The sequence below is a fragment of the Entelurus aequoreus genome, linkage group LG23 (assembly GCF_033978785.1).
Source record: "Entelurus aequoreus isolate RoL-2023_Sb linkage group LG23, RoL_Eaeq_v1.1, whole genome shotgun sequence".
NCBI lineage: Eukaryota > Metazoa > Chordata > Actinopteri > Syngnathiformes > Syngnathidae > Entelurus > Entelurus aequoreus.
In genome coordinates, this window is record NC_084753.1 from 39,777,455 (window position 1) to 39,793,679 (window position 16,225).

Genomic DNA, 16,225 nt, shown 5'->3' on the forward strand with positions numbered 1-16,225 from the left:
AAAATACTTCTTCAGCTTCAGTCAGCAGCAGATGTCAGTGTTTTGCGTCGGGTTCCAGATGTATTCCACTTTGTAGAGTAACAGTCCAGAACAGACTTGTTTTTGTCATTCCAGTTTCTCTATTTACCCATGTTTTGTCTGAGGTCTTTTCCCAATTAGTCAGATATTCTCCTTCCGTTACTAATGCTCCTGGATCTTTCCATTGCATGTCATAATCTTTGTACAGTGATATATGTGGTGCAGTATACATTCTGAACATGGGTGCAGGTAGATTTACAGCCACTGCAGCTGCTGCTTCCCCGTCAGTGTACAGATGTGTCAGTGTTACTTTTGTTGGAGTCTCTTTCTCTAATTTCTTTTGATAGCCAAAATCTGGTCCGTCTCTGTACCACATGGTCACATGTAATTCATCAACGTTGATGCTGTCTTCTATCGTCACATGTTTCTTTCCCTCATTTAGCAAAGCTGTTGCTGTGTTTAATGGAGGTGTATTTTTCAGATCTAGGGAGTACAAGTATTTGGGTCCTCCTACTCCTTCCAGTACGCATATGTCTCTTCTCTCTAATTGGTGTCGTCTTTTAACAGTCATTCCTCCTTCATAATCTGATACTATCGCTAATCCTAGCACAGTCGTCACGTCTCGTCCTAGTAGGTTTATTGGACAGTCTGGGAAACTTACGATTGGCATGTTACACGAGTTCCCTAACGGGTCTCGCAACCATACTTTTTCTGTTTCTGCTACTGTCACAATTTCATCACTTGCTGCTCTTGCAGAAATGTTTCCACTTAGTTTTATTCCTGGAAAATGTTCTCTACATGTAGTTCTACATGCTCCGGTGTCACACAGAAATTAGATTTCTCTGCCATTTACTTTGATTATTATTTCCGGTTTTCTTCCTGTTTGCTCATCTAGGTTTTCATAACTTAGTATGTCCTCATGATTACACTGGTAATTTCCTTTGTCTTTTGTCTCGGCCTTTGGAGGTGTGGGCTTCACCTGACCTAGTCATGCTGAGTAACCCTGGTTGTTGTCTTTCATGTCAGGACAGTCTCGTGCGAAATGTCCTTCTTTGCTGCAGCACCAACATGCAGTAGGGTGTAACTGCTGTTGTTGTTGTTGTCCTCTACCTAAGTTTCTTCCACCTCGACCTGGTCGTCCTCATCCTCTAAACTGTCCTCTACCACGTCCTTTATTTTGGTTGTAATATATTTCACCATTTTCCTCCTTGTGGTAGAATGTGTCAGTGCCTGCTTTGGCTTTCTTTCTGTTTGTATCTTTTTCTGCATGATTTATGTATTCATCCAATGTTCCTGTGGGGAATCCAATGTAATGTTTGTTCACCTACTCGTGTATGGCTTGTCTGGAGTTTGCATGCAGAATATTTTTTAGTTGTTGTTGGTAGGGTCCTTGTGGATCAGCACTTTCATTTAGTCCACTGTGTTGTTTAAATGTTTTTTTCAAGTCTTAGTTTATAATCTTCAAATGTTTCTTCATCTTTTTGTTTTTTTCTTCCCAATTCAGTGTAATTTGCTCTCTTTTGGAACCTTTGTTCAACTCGTGCCATTGGGTCTAGCACTCTATTTCTTAGTTCGTCATGGTCATGCTCTAATGGTATTCTTCTTCCGTCTTGCATGTCTAGTCCCATGGGGTCCCAATTGCCTCTTACTTGTTGCCATTTCGGCCCCAATGCAGTCAAACAGGTAGTCTGTGTCTCTATCCCGTTAAGGTGATAGGATCTGCGGAGGTTTTCCATTCCCTCTAGGAACTGTGTTACGTCCTCGGTGTATGGTGTTATCTCTTCTAATGCTTCTTTAACATCTACCAACGTCCATGTCCTGTGTACTAACAGTGTTGGGTCTTGTCCTTGTTCTCCTGCACGTGGATTAGCCACTTCGATTAATGGATATAATTGTCCATTGTCAGGATTATAGTCTCTAGTTGGTGTTTTAGGTCTGGGCGAAAACACTACCCCTTGCTTTCTGGACCATTACCGGTCTGAGTTTTTTGGGTCTCTTTTTGATCTTACTGTTGGTTGTTCTGATACACTTTCATTGTATGGCGGTGGAGTTTGTAATTTGTTTAGGTCTGGATATAACGGTGATCTACGTTTTGTTGTTGTTGGAGCGCTGGGTGTGGCGACTTCTGTCTGTACTTCTTCCTCACTTGACTCTTCCTCACTGTCTTCCCTTACAACTTGCCTACTTCTTCTCCTAACTGGGCCTGTCTCATCATCTTCTGCTCTATGAAAAATAAGCTTTTCGTCTCTTAGCCCTTTCTTTTTCCTCTCCTCTTTCTTTTCTTTCCCTTTCTTCCTGTTCTTTCTTTCTCCGTCTTCTCTACTTTGAGCCATCCTCATCCAGCACTCCGTGTGATCCCACCCCATTCTGTCCAGTTTCTTTCTGTTGTTCCCACATTTTTGTACAATTGATTTCCGCAGTTTTAGTATATCACCTACTTTGAGGCATCCGGTAAATTCATGTTTTGAGATCCAGTCATCGAGAAATTTCAGTAAGTCTAGGTTAGTTTTTTCTACTGCTTTCCAGTCTTTACATTTTAACTCATCTTTTAGACTAACCTTTGGTTTACTTGTCCCTTTTCCCATTTTGAGAATGTAAAGTAATCTGTCGTCCCCTACAGAGCCAAATTTATAAGGATTACTTTTGTCTTTGTTGTAAGATAGTGGTTGAATTTATTATTGTGGTACACGTCGCTTCTACTGGAGGTTGCGCACCAGTAGAGGTTTCTTGCCGAGAGCGTCCACAATAACCCACTATTTGTTTCTCACAACTTTTAGTACGGAGTGATCGCCTAATGGCGATCACTCCCACACACTCCCACGTTCACACCTTTCACACTCGTTTTACGGAATTTTCCGTTTTCGCGGACCCCGCCGTCCTTCAAACTCACACTCATTTTACGGAATTTTCAGTTTTCGCAGACTCCGCCGTCCTTCAGACTCACACTCGTTTTACAGAATTTTCAGTTTTCGTGGACTCCGCCGTATATGAATGATAATAGAATAATTTCAAAATGGGTTACCAAGGCTCCTAATTTGAATGCTGACCTATGCAGTAACATATTGTGTCATTTATAATTGTACTATTTTGTCAAAACAATTATTATTAATGTACTTGTTTATTTACTGTTAATATCTGGTTACTTTCTTTGCGAAAATAATACTAGAAATGATGTAACATTTTACTGCATATTTCAGCAACTAAATTAGGAGCCTTTGTAGCCCGTTTTAAAATGGTTCTATTAGTGAATGTATATGAAATTATATATCGCAAAATCATATTTAAACCATATCGTTCATCCATAGTAAAAAGTCCTGTTGTCCTTGTTTGTTTTTCTTTTCTTGTAATTAATGTTGTAAAGAGCAGCGTGTTTGTGCATCACTGAGATTTCAAGACAGTTCATACGATAACTTGTTTTTCCTAAGTGCATGTAAAAGTACTGAATGCATTGTGTGACTGAACAGAGCTGGATGTTTCTAAAACGTGTTTGTCTTCTTGTGTCCTGCAGACGTCTGTGAAGAACATCTTCTCCCTGAGCAACAGAAGTGGAGCTTCAGGATGGAGCCACAGCCCTCCCACATTAAAAAGATAGAGGAACACCCACTGATCCCCTATTTTAAAGAGGAAGAGGATGACCCACTGACCATTTACATCAAAGAGGAAGAGGAGGACACACTGATCCCCCATTTTAAAAAGGAAGAGGAGGACCCTCTGAGCCCTCACATTAAGGAGAAAGGGGAGGACCCACTGAGCCCTCACATTAAAGAGAAAGACCCACTGACCCCTCACATTAAAGAGGAAGAGGAGGAGTCACAGACCCCTCACATTAAAGAGGAAGAGGAGGAACACAGCATCAGTCAAGAGGGAGAGAATCTCAAATGGCTGGAGGAGGTTGATGTCACCAAGATGCCAGTGACTGGTGTCCCTGTGAAGAGTGAAGATGATGAGGTCAAAGGTGAAAGTGAGGAGAAGAGAGAGGCGGAGCCTCCAAGCAGCAGCTCAACTCAACACATGACAACAGAAGCTGATGGAGACCACTGTGGAGGATCACAAGCAGACAAGCTCTTAGCTCCACTATCAGATAGTGAGGACACAACGTCACACTCTCCTGACACTGATGATGAAGACTCTAAAGATGATAAGACATGTCACACTGACAACACACACTTCACATGTTCTCACTGCGACAAAACTTTTAATCACTATCGTAATCTGAAAAGACACATGAGTACACACACCGGAGAGAAACCTCATTCCTGCTCAGAATGTGGTAGAGATTTTAGACTGAAAGGGATGCTGAAAGAACATATGAGAATACACACTGGAGAAAACCCTTTTTCATGTTCAGAATGTGGTAAAAGTTTTATAATAAATCAAAAATTAAAAGTACACATGAGAATACACACTGGAGAAAAACCTTTTTCATGTTCTATCTGTGGTAAAGATTTTACACAAAAGCACCATTTCAAAGTACACATGAGAATACACACTGGAGAAAAACCCTTTTCATGTTCAATCTGCGGTAAACATTTTACTCAAAAGCATTATTTCAAAGCGCACATGAGAACACACACGGGAGAAAAACCTTTTACCTGCTCAAAATGCGATAAAAGATTTACACGAAAAGAAGACTTAAAAAAACACATGAGAATACACACTGGGGTAAAACGTTTTTCCTGTTCAGAATGTGGTAAAAGTTTTCTAACAAATCAACAGTCAAAATCACACATGAGAATACACACTGGAGAAAAACCATTTAAGTGCTCAATTTGTAGTAAAGTATTCTCCCAGAAAGGACATTTGATAAACCACACAAAAACACACACTGGTGAAAAACCATACTCCTGTTCAAGCTGCAACAAACACTTTTGTCAGCGAGGAAATCTTTCAGTACACATGAGAACACACACAGGAGAGAAAGTGTTGAGTTGCAGTGTGTGTGGTGAAAGATTATCTTCTAAGTACCAGTGTAAGAAACACAAGTGTGCTGGTGAGAACAGCAGCAGCAAATGAAGATGCAGGATTTGAAATAAACTGTCAAAACTTTAACTTTGACTTTCTAACAACATCAGCACATATAACATGTGTGACATCATTGTTGTGTGTGTAACACAATCTTGTTATTATGCTTATAACATACATAGAGTAAATACTTCAGATTAGTGCTTTTATTTCAGTCAAGTACATGAGTTAATATACACATTTGTGTACTTTAAAATGAACAGAACAATTTGACTGAAATTGTGAGAATAAACAGTACATAAAATATGTTACATACAATAAACATTTTATGTGTAGATATTCATAATTCACTTTTATACTTACTCATAATAGTTTTTTTGTATAAGTTTTTCGAAATAATGAAGTGTTACATATTTTATTTTCTATTTGTGGATAATTCCAAAGATGTACTCTTTTATATGATATACATATTTGTTTTACATGTGTTCATACCTTTGCTTTTGAGTACACATAAATCCCTCTTAGTTCATATTTACTGGTTCACATCTGAAACATCTTCTGGACCACTTCTGGAAGCATATTATTATTTACTTTATACATCATTTGAACAGTTGTCTTTTATACAATTTTAAAATGTGTGACTTTATGAATCATTTGTTGGGTCTCTATAATCCATTCTATTAATTATCTTTATTACTCTCTTGTGTAATATGAATATTGTTGTGTGATTGTTTTATATGTATGTCCCCAGACCTTTATGCAATAAACAATGTATGCTTCAACTAAAGTTGGGTACAATAATTGTAGTTCATATTTGTAAGTATGAATTTTATTCTATTCAGTATTGCATTCAATTTTTTAAATGTTTTCTTTATATGATTTATATGTATTTTCCAGCTTAGTTTTTAAGTTATATTCCAAAAATGTGATTACTCCTTATATTTCAATATTATCCATCATAATTTGTGTTTTACATTTTTATAATATCCAAAAATGATATATTTAGTTTTATTGAAGTTTAGTGACAGTTTATTGATGTGCAGCCATCTTTTTATGGTCATGTTCTCTCTGGATAAAACAAGATGCGAGTTAAATCAAGCAGTGAAGAATGGAAGGTTATTATATACATAATTATATATAATTACACTCAGTAGTGACTATTAAAGGCCTACTGAAAGCCACTACTACCGACCACACAGTCTGATAGTTTATATATCAATGATGAAATCTTAACATTGCAACACATGCCAATACGGCCGGGTTAACTTATAAAGTGCAATATTAAATTTCCCGCTAAACTTCCGCTTGAAAAAGTCTATGTATGATGACATATGCGCGTGACGTCACTAGTTAAACGGAAGTATTGGTACACCATTGAATCCAATACAAAAAAGCTCTGTTTTCATCCCAAAATTCCACAGTATTCTGGACATCTGTGTTGGTGAATCTTTTGCAATTTGTTTAATGAACAATAAAGACTGCAAAGAAGAAAGATGTAGGTGGGATCGGTGTATTAGCGGCTGGCTGGCTGTAGCAACACAACCAGGAGGACTTTGATTTGGATAGCAGACGCGCTAGCCGCCGCTAGCCGCCGCTAGCCGCCGACCGCACGGATGATCGGGTGAAGTCCTTCGTCCTTCGTCCTTCCGTCGATCGCTGGAACGCAGGTGAGCACGGGTGTTGATGAGCAGATGAGGGCTGGCGTAGGTGGAGCGCCAATGTTTTTATCATAGCTCTGTGACGTCCCGTTGCTAAGTTAGCTTCAATGGCGTCGTTAGCAACAGCATTTTTAAGCTTCGCCAGGCTGGAAAGCATTAACCGTGTATTTACATGTTCATGGTATAATAGTATTGTTGATCTTCTGTCTATCCTTCCAGTCAGGGGTTTATTTATTTGTTTCTATCGGCATTTGAGCCCGATGCTATCACGTTAGCTCCGTAGCTAAAGTGTTTCGCCGATTTATTGTCGTGGAGATAAAAGTCACTGTGAATGTCCATTTCGCGTTCTCGACTCATTTTCAAGAGGATATAGTATCCGAGGTAGTTTAAAATACAAATCCGTGATCCACAATAGAAAAAGGAGAAAGTGTGGAATCCAATGAGCCAGCTTGTACCTAAGTTACGGTCAGAGCGAAAAAAGATACGTCCTGCACTGCACGCTAGTCCTTTACTCTCACGTTCCTCATCCACGAATCTTTCATCCTCGCTCAAATTAATGGGGTAATCGTCGCTTTCTCGGTCCGAATCTCTCCCACTGCATTGTAAACAATAGGGAAATGTGAGCAGCCCTTCCTCCTGTGACGTCACGCTACTTCCGGTACAGGCAAGGCTTTTTTTATCAGCGACCAAAAGTTGCGAACTTTATCGTCGTTGTTCTCTACTAAATCCTTTCAGCAAAAATATGGCAATATCGCGAAATGATCAAGTATGACACATAGAATGGATCTGCTATCCCCGTTTAAATAAAAAAATGTCATTTCAGTAGGCTTTTAAGAGGAAACATTTCAAATGTACTTCTAGAAATGTCAATGAAGTGAAAAAAAGAGTAAAGGTGTGAACATAAAAGACTTCAGACTAATAGAGGAGTGAAAACATTTATTAAATGATTGTATGTGTTTGATAAAACAATGGCTGTTGAGCTGTGAATGTGAATTACAAAGTGAGGGAATATATCCCACAACCACGACAGTGTTTTCTCTTTTCTGACTTTCTTGATAATTCTACCAACTTTTAAGAACTACGAATCAACAGAAGATAGTTTATTTTCAGTTTTAATCAAACTTATTTTCAAGTCACTTTTGATCTCTCCCGTGACATTATTCTTCTCTCCTACAACGTCCATTGCAATGGATTATGTAAACGAGGCGATGTCGTCTTCTAGGACAGCCAATAGCTGTGTTCCTTACTGAGGAGTTGGCAACACTGATCCTACTAGTTGGGGAGAGATGGACCTCTACTTATATATCCTGTATAAAACTGGGATTGTCTTCAAAGTTAACTGGTCCTGAAGGTACCTTGCATGGTAAACATGTACTTTGATATAGGCATGTACCTTGGTGTTACACACATGTACTTTGTTATAGGCATGTACCAGATCAATGTTTTTACACCATTTCCTTACTGTTTACAAAATTGGAACTATTTTGCATGTATGCTGGTGTGGAAGATACAACAAAAGGAAAAGGGGATGGAGTCAGAGGTCACCAGCACATGGAGGAGATCAGCCTTTACCACTGTTTCAAGTGACATAATAAAGGGTTTACACGTCACCTTCGACCAACAAACAGAGCTTAGTCACAGGTCTCAGGAACACACCGATGCTGGTCCTCAACCGGGCCTGTCGAACCCGTCCTTGGTTGTCGTTAATCACGTCGCTCACACGGCCCATCGTCCATGAATTTCGTGGGGACGAGTCATTCACAATAAGGACAATATCATCTTTGCTGATATTCCTCTGGGGTTGGAACCACTTTACCCTCCTTTGTAAGTCTGGCAAATGTTCTTTGGTCCAACGTCGCCAAAACAAGTCTGCCAAATACTGGACTCGGCGCCATCTACGTCGGGAGTACAGGTCATTACTGTCAAATCATCCAGGTGGTGATGATGTTTTGGCTTTTATCAGCAATAGATGCTTGGGAGTTAAGGCTTCCACGTCATTTGGGTCAGTAGGGACGCTTGAGATGGGGCGGCTGTTGATAATTGCCTTAACTTCACACAACAAAGTACGTCGTCCTTCTTCATCAACCGTTTGTTGTCTCCCAATGAAACTGAGAACCTTCTTATTGTCCGTATTTGCCTCTCCCATACGCCTCCAAAATGTGAAGCAGCAGGGGGGTTAAATATCCATGTGATGCCTTTCTCCAACACGGTACTTTGGTTCTTTGCGTTATCCAAAGCACTCACAAAGTGTTTCCCATTATCAGAATGCATCAACTGGACTTGCCCTCTTCTTGCTATGAACCTCTGCAGCGCGTGACTGCATGAGTCCGTGTCCAAAGAACTAGCCACTTCCATGTGTACGGCTCTTATCGTCAAGCAAGTAAAAATGACTCCATACCTCTTCACTATGGTCCTGCCCCTTTTGATTTCAAATGGACCAAAATAGTCCACAGAGGCGCATCTGGCTCGAGTCTTTGACTGGGGAGGTCTGCCATTGTTTGCCTTTCTGGTTTTCTGTACTGACGTCTGCAAGTTACACATTGTGACAGAATTATTCTGACAGCTGCGTGGGACTTCAATATCTAGTACTTCTGCCGTACCTTTGACAAGACATGATTCCTGCCACTGAGTCCAAGTTTTTCGGGAACATATTGAAGGATAAGTAAGGTGATATGCAGATCTTTGACAGGATGTTTTGATTCCTCTTGCGTTGTTGACCTGTTTATCCTGCCACCCACTCTTAAGACCAAGGCCAGTGGCCTTGACAATATCCCCTCCAGATTCCTCAGGGACTCTGCCACCACCATTGCCCCAATCATCACACATAATAAACCTCTCACTTAAACAAGGCCAAGTACCAAAAGATTTCAAGATAACAAGAGTAACTCCCCTTTTTAAAAAAAGGAAGCAAATTAGAACCTGGTAACTACCCACCTGTTTCTATTCTCAGTTCCATTTTAAAAGTAATGGAAAGAATAGTTTATGAACAAGTCGATAGATACCTTGCCACTAAAGAACTCATGTACAAATTCCAATCCGGCTTCAGAACAAAGCACTCCACTAACACATGCCTTCTCTATCTGAGCGACCACATCAAACATGAGGTGGACGCGGGCAAATACTGCGGCATGGTCATGCTGGACCTTCAGAAGGTCTTTGACACCGTTAACCACGCTATACTGTTGGATAAGCTCAGAGCAATCGGATTTGATAAAACCTCATCGAGCTGGATGCAATCTTATTTGGAGGGGAGGAAACAGGTGGTAGAGGTGAACAGCACCCTGCCCCCCCCCCCCCTCAGTAAACTGTGGAGTCCCCCAAGGCAGTATATTAGGGCCTTTACTGTTCCTAATATACGTTAATGACATGTCATCAGCATGCGACTGTGAATTGTTCCTGTTTGCGGATGACTCGGCCCTGCTGGTATCCGGCAAGGATAAGTCACAGGTGGAAAAAATCCTCAGTGCTGAACTCCTTAGTATTTGCACCTGGCTCACTGACAACAAGCTATCCATACACTTAGGTAAAGCGGAATCCATCCTATTTGGGTCCCAAATCAACCTTAAGAAAGTCAGTGACTTCACTATTAAAGTGGGTGACATTGTTATCACCAGGAAAGATGAGGTCACTTACCTAAGTTCCATTCTAGAGGCTAATCTTTCCTGTGATGAAATGGCAACCAAGGTAATCAAAAAGGTCAACCAACGAACAAGATTTCTCTACAGAATCTCCTCTCTGGTCAACAAAAGCACCATGAAGATTCTAGCGGGAACTCTCATTCAACCCTTTTTCGACTACGCATGCACCTCCTGGTACCCCATCACCTCCAAAAGCCTCAAATCTAGACTCCAAACATCCCAGAACAAGCTAGTCAGGTTACTTCTAGACCTCCACTCCAGATCACACCTCACTCCTACCCACTTCTCCAAAGTGGGCTGGCTCAGGGTGGAGGACAGAGTAAAACAACTTGCACTGAGCCTAGTCTATAAAATCTGCTACACCTCCCTGATACCGAAGTACATGTCAAACTACTTCCTTAATGACCGCCATAACCACAACACCAGGGGGAGCTCAACAAACCACGTTAAACCCAGATTCCGATCTAACAAGGTCTTAACTCATTCTCCTTCTATGCCACATCAATATGGAATGCACTCCCAACAGGTGTAAAAGAAAGTGAATCTCTATCCTCCTTCAAAACCTCACTAAAAGAACACCTCCAAGCAGCAAAACCCTAGCCTAACACCCTCCCCCCACCACATACCACCTCCCCGGAATTGTAAATAATCAAATGTATATACTTGTTCTTATGCTTTCTGAGCTCACTAATGTTCACTGCTCGCTGTACATATCCTACCAAGTCAGACCGACACTGTTACAATGTCCTTTTTTCAGATGGTATAATTGTTGATGACTGAAGTATGCTGATATCAACCCAACCTAACTGGTTGCTTGTTTCTCTCGCGAGATCTGACAATTGACAGGTTGACAACATCCAAACAAACCAAGTCATCTCCAATACATCTCAACATTACACACATCCTCCAGGCTGAGTTAGTCTAGATGATGAAGTAACCTGGAAACTACGTGTAAGTCATATAAAGAAAACATTTAAAAAATTGACTATGATAATAAATAGAATAAAATACATACCCACAGATATTAACTACATTTATTGTACCCAACTTTAGTTGAAGCATACATTGTTTATTGCATAAATGTCTGGGGACATACATATAAAACAATCACACAACAATATTCATATTACACAAGAGAGTAATAAAGATAATTAATAGAATGGATTATAGAGACCCAACAAATGATTCATAAAGTCACACATTTTAAAAGTAAATGATCTTGTGTTAATCTATGGAATCATCTACAATTAGAAAATAAAATATGTAACCCTTCATTATTTCAAAAAACATAAATAAAACACTATTATGAATAAGTATAAAAGTGAACTATGAATATCTACACTTAAAATGTTTATTGTATGTAACATATTTTATGTAGTGTTTATTCTCACCTTTTCAGTCAAATTGTTCTGTTCATTTTAAAGTACACAAATGTGTATATTAACTCATGTACTTGACTGAAATAAAAGCACTAATCTGAAGTGTCTAATCTATAAATGTTAGAATCATATTAACAAGATTGTGTTACACACACAACAATGATGTCACACATGTTATATGTGCTGATGTTGTTAGAAAGTTGATTTTAAATTCTGCATCTTCATTTGCTGCTGCTGTTCTCACCAGCACACTTGTGTTTCTTACACTGGTACTTAGAAGAGAATCTTTCACCACACACACTGCAACTCAACACTTTCTCTCCTGTGTGTGTTCTCATGTGTGCTCTAAGAGTGTTTAGGTAACGGAAGCTTTTGTTGCAGCTTGAACAGGAGTATGGGTTTTCACCAGTGTGTGTTCTCATGTGTACTTTTAAACTTACATTTGTTACAAAACTTTTACCACATTCTGAGCAGGAAAAAGGTTTTTCTCCAGTGTGTATTCTCATGTGTGCGTTGAAACTGGAACTGTGAGTAAAATCTTTACCGCAGACTGAACACGAAAAAGGTTTTTCACCGGTGTGTACTCTCATGTGTTTTTTTAAACTTTGATTTACTGCAAAACTTTTACCACATTCTGAGCAGGAAAAAGGTTTTTCTCCAGTGTGTTTTCTCATGTGTCTTTTCAAATTGTGCCTTTGAGTAAAATCTTTACCACATTCTGAGCAGGAAAAAGGTTTTTCTCCAGTGTGTATTCTCATGTGTATTTTCAAATCGTGCCTATGACTAAAATCTTTACCGCAGATTGAACATGAAAAAGGTTTTTCTCCAGTGTGTTTTCTCATGTGTCTTTTGAAATCGTACCTATGAGTAAAATCTTTACCGCAGATTGAACATAAAAAAGGTTTTTCTCCAGTGTGTGTTCTCATGTGTCTTGTCAAATGTTGACTATGAGTAAAATCTTTACAGCAGATTGAACATGAAAAAGGTTTGTCTCCAGTGTGTGTTCTCATGTGTACTTTTAAAGTGTGACTTACTGCAAAACTTTTACCACATTCTGAGCAGGAAAAAGGTTTTTCTCCAGTGTGTGTTCTCATGTGTGTTTTCAAATCGTGCCTATGACTAAAATCTTTACCGCAGATTGAACATGAAAAAGGTTTTTCTCCAGTGTGTTTTCTCATGTGTATTTTCAAATCGTGCCTATGAGTAAAATCTTTACCGCAGATTGAACATGAAATAGGTTTTTCTCCAGTGTGTGTTCTCATGTGTACTTTTAAAGTGTGACTTACTGCAAAACTATTACCACATTCTGAGCAGGGATAAAGTTTTTCTCCAGTGTGTGTTCTCATGTGTAATTTCAGGTGACTAGGGTATTTAAAAGTTTTGTCACAGTGAGAACATGTGAAGTGTGTGTTGTCAGTGTGACATGTCTTATCATCTTTAGAGTCTTCATCATCAGTGTCAGGAGAGTGTGACGTTGTGTCCTCACTATCTGATAGTGGAGCTAAGAGCTTGTCTGCTTGTGATCCTCCACAGTGGTCTCCATCAGCTTCTGTTGTCATGTGTTGAGTTGAGCTGCTGCTTGGAGGCTCCGCCTCTCTCTTCTCCTCACTCTCACCTTTGACCTCATCATCTTCACTCTTCACACTGATGAGGTGTCTCTTGTCTTCCTCTATGAAGTGGGGGGACAGCCGCTGTTTTTCTTCCTCTTTGGCGTAGGAGGGCTGCGGATCCTCCGGTTCCTCTTTTACGTGAAGGGACTGTATATTCTCAATGTGAGGAGTCTGTGACTCTTCCTCTTCATCTTTAAAGTGGGGGGGCTGTGGCTCCTCTTCTTTCACGTGGAGGTGCTGTGACCTCTTCTGCTCCGTATTGGAGGACCCCTCCTGCTGCTCAGGTGGACGATATTTTTCACAGACGTCTGCAGGACACAAGAAGACAAACACATGCTGGGATCGACATAGATAAGATTTTACCAATTCAGATTTCATTTTCGAGTCTGCTTTACGATTCGGTTATTTGTGGACTCACTTTTGCTTTGACATTCAGTAAAAAGGAGAAGAAACAGGTCGATTAGCATCAACTTTGACTAGTTGAGAAGTAACATGAGCGTACAAAGCCAACAGTGACGTCTTAAGAGGCACAGATTTTACGGGTCCCCCATGGGGTGCCAGGGGGCCCTAAGGACAATATTCTGCTTTAAAAATATCTATAAAATAAAAATATTTTTGGCAAGAAATTAACAAAATACTACACGTTATTTTGTGGCAATTACAAAAGAATGTCCAGTATAATTCTCAGGACATTCAATCAATCACAACTGGACTGTTAAACTGAACATATATACATAAATATACAGTATATATATATATATATATATATATATATATATATATATATATACATATATATATATACATACCCCGCCTTACACCCCATTGTAGCTGAGATAGGCTCCAGCACCCCCCGCGACTCCGAAAGGGATAAGCGGTAGAAAATGGATGGATGGATAGATATATATACATATACACATGCATATATACAGTCGCGATCAAAAGTTTACATACACTTGTAAAGAACATCATGTCATGGCTGTCTTGAGTTTCCAATCATTTCTACAATTCTTATTTTTTTGTGATAGAGTGATTGGAGCACATACTTGTTGGTCACTAAAAACATTCATGAAGTTTGCTTCTTTTATGAATTTATTATGGGTCTACTGAAAATGTGAGCAAATGTGCTGGGTCAAAAGTATACATACAGCAATGTTAATATTTGCTTACATGTCCCTTGGCAAGTTTCACTGCAATAAGGCGCTTTTGGTAGCCATCCACAAGCTTCTGCTTGAATTTTTGACCACTCCTCTTCACAAAATTGGTGCAGTTCAGCTAAATGTGTTGGTTTTCTGACATAGACTTGTTTCTTCAGCATTGTCCACACGACTTTGGGAATTTCCCGACGGTAAGTGGTACGTAAATGGTTTCAATTACAGCAAATTGTCATTTATGAATACATTTTAGGCAACACAAAGTCAGGCACATGTGCACTAGCATTGTTTGGCTTGATAATCATGGCGGACAAGCTACACGGACTTTGCTACGGTGATTTGCCCTCGGAGTAAACGGAGCCAAGCGCTTGGGTTAATGTAATTTTCCCTCGCTTCCCGCCGTGCGTTCAAGAGCGCACTGCTGTGTTTAGATGGAGACAGGTGTGGACAATATTGGAGACACTTCAATCAATCAATCAATCAATGTTTATTTATATAGCCCTAAATCACAAGTGTCTCAAAGGGCTGTACAAGCCACAACGACATCCTCGGTACAGAGCCCACATACGAGCCCACTTGTCCCCACACTAAAAGTATACAGCGAAGGAAAAAACTATTTGATGTTGCTTTTATTTTCTCAATACATTGTCCATCAGCTGCTGTGACTGAGAGTTAATGAGGTGAGGAAACATGCAGCAGGTGATGTGTCGTGAACGTTGTCGCAACTTGTTTATAAAGTTTTTTTTGGTTTTTTTTACTGGGATGTTCACTTCTCCTTTATTTAACTGCAAACTGTATCAGTGTTCAATTAACATCAATACTAGCTCAAATGTTTTGTCATCTCATTGAATTGAACGCTGGCTGTGAAGGTTGTGTATTCGATGTGAGAGGTGTCACTAGTCTTTATTTTTGTTGGCCAAACTGTTGCACTGAACTACAAGGAGGCGTTGTTGGAGAAGAACAAAGCTTGTTTATTAGACTTCATCTTCATTAGCCAAACTGCTTTGAGTTTTATATTAATATCAAAAAGTAAACACCATGATTTAATTGTGTTTTTTTCATGTCACAAAGGTGTTATATGTTTGACATGACATATTTCTGCTCTAACTCTTAATGGATCTGTCCCGATACAGCATCAATATATATATATATATATATATATATATATATATATATATATATATATATATATATATATATATATATATATATATATATATATATATATATATATATATATATATATATGCATATGTATATACATATGTACATATATATATATATATATATATATATATATATATATATATATATATATATATATATATATATACATATATATATATATATATATATACATATATATATATATATATATACATATATATATATATATATATATATATATATATATATATATATATATATATATATATATATATATATATATATATATATATATATATATATATACACACTATATGTGTTGAGGTTGTACAGCTTGGCAGACAGCTAACAACCAATCCAGGACGTTCTCATAAAGTTCCAAAGCAGATGAATCCATTTAGGCTCTTTATTGTTGTTGATCTTGCTTTGTCTTGCACTGGACTTTTATTTTTTATTGCAAAAAGACTTATCTTTTCCAAGGCTTGTAAGAGCTAACACAACTTGTCTGACTCTCATTGTCTCATAAACTGGACTAACGTCGTAAACCGGAAGTGCCAAAACTAATGACGCGCAGCATTTCCCATCGCCACAAGGTGTCAGTAATAGTCCTCAATCAAATGGGCACAACACTCCCCACCT

The 16,225-nt window shown here is 38.9% G+C and overlaps 3 protein-coding genes across 7 annotated transcripts in view; 1 reads left to right on the forward strand and 2 right to left on the reverse strand.

The window, feature by feature from the left end:
* The window catches only part of LOC133640637 (zinc finger protein 501-like), a 31,758-nt gene extending 26,035 nt beyond the window's left edge, over positions 1–5,723 (forward strand). For 4 of the 5 annotated variants that reach the window (XM_062034169.1, XM_062034168.1, XM_062034167.1 and 1 more), the window contains one exon: positions 3,527–5,723. In XM_062034169.1, coding sequence (XP_061890153.1) covers positions 3,577–5,031 — 1,455 coding nt within the window. In that variant the 5' untranslated portion in view covers positions 3,527–3,576 and the 3' untranslated portion in view covers positions 5,032–5,723. Of the gene's footprint in view, positions 1–2,211; positions 2,510–3,526 lie in introns of those variants that run through there. The other variant, XM_062034170.1, reaches the window with a different exon arrangement.
* Positions 1–16,225, reverse strand: part of LOC133640880 (zinc finger protein 658B-like) — a 119,598-nt gene that overhangs the window by 88,973 nt on the left and 14,400 nt on the right. The window lies entirely within an intron of this gene.
* The window catches only part of LOC133640707 (gastrula zinc finger protein XlCGF57.1-like), a 33,596-nt gene continuing 28,874 nt past the window's right edge, over positions 11,504–16,225 (reverse strand). Inside the window, exon 2 of the mRNA XM_062034276.1 lies at positions 11,504–13,573. Coding sequence (XP_061890260.1) covers positions 11,877–13,214 — 1,338 coding nt within the window. The 5' untranslated portion in view covers positions 13,215–13,573 and the 3' untranslated portion in view covers positions 11,504–11,876. The remainder of the gene's footprint in view (positions 13,574–16,225) is intronic.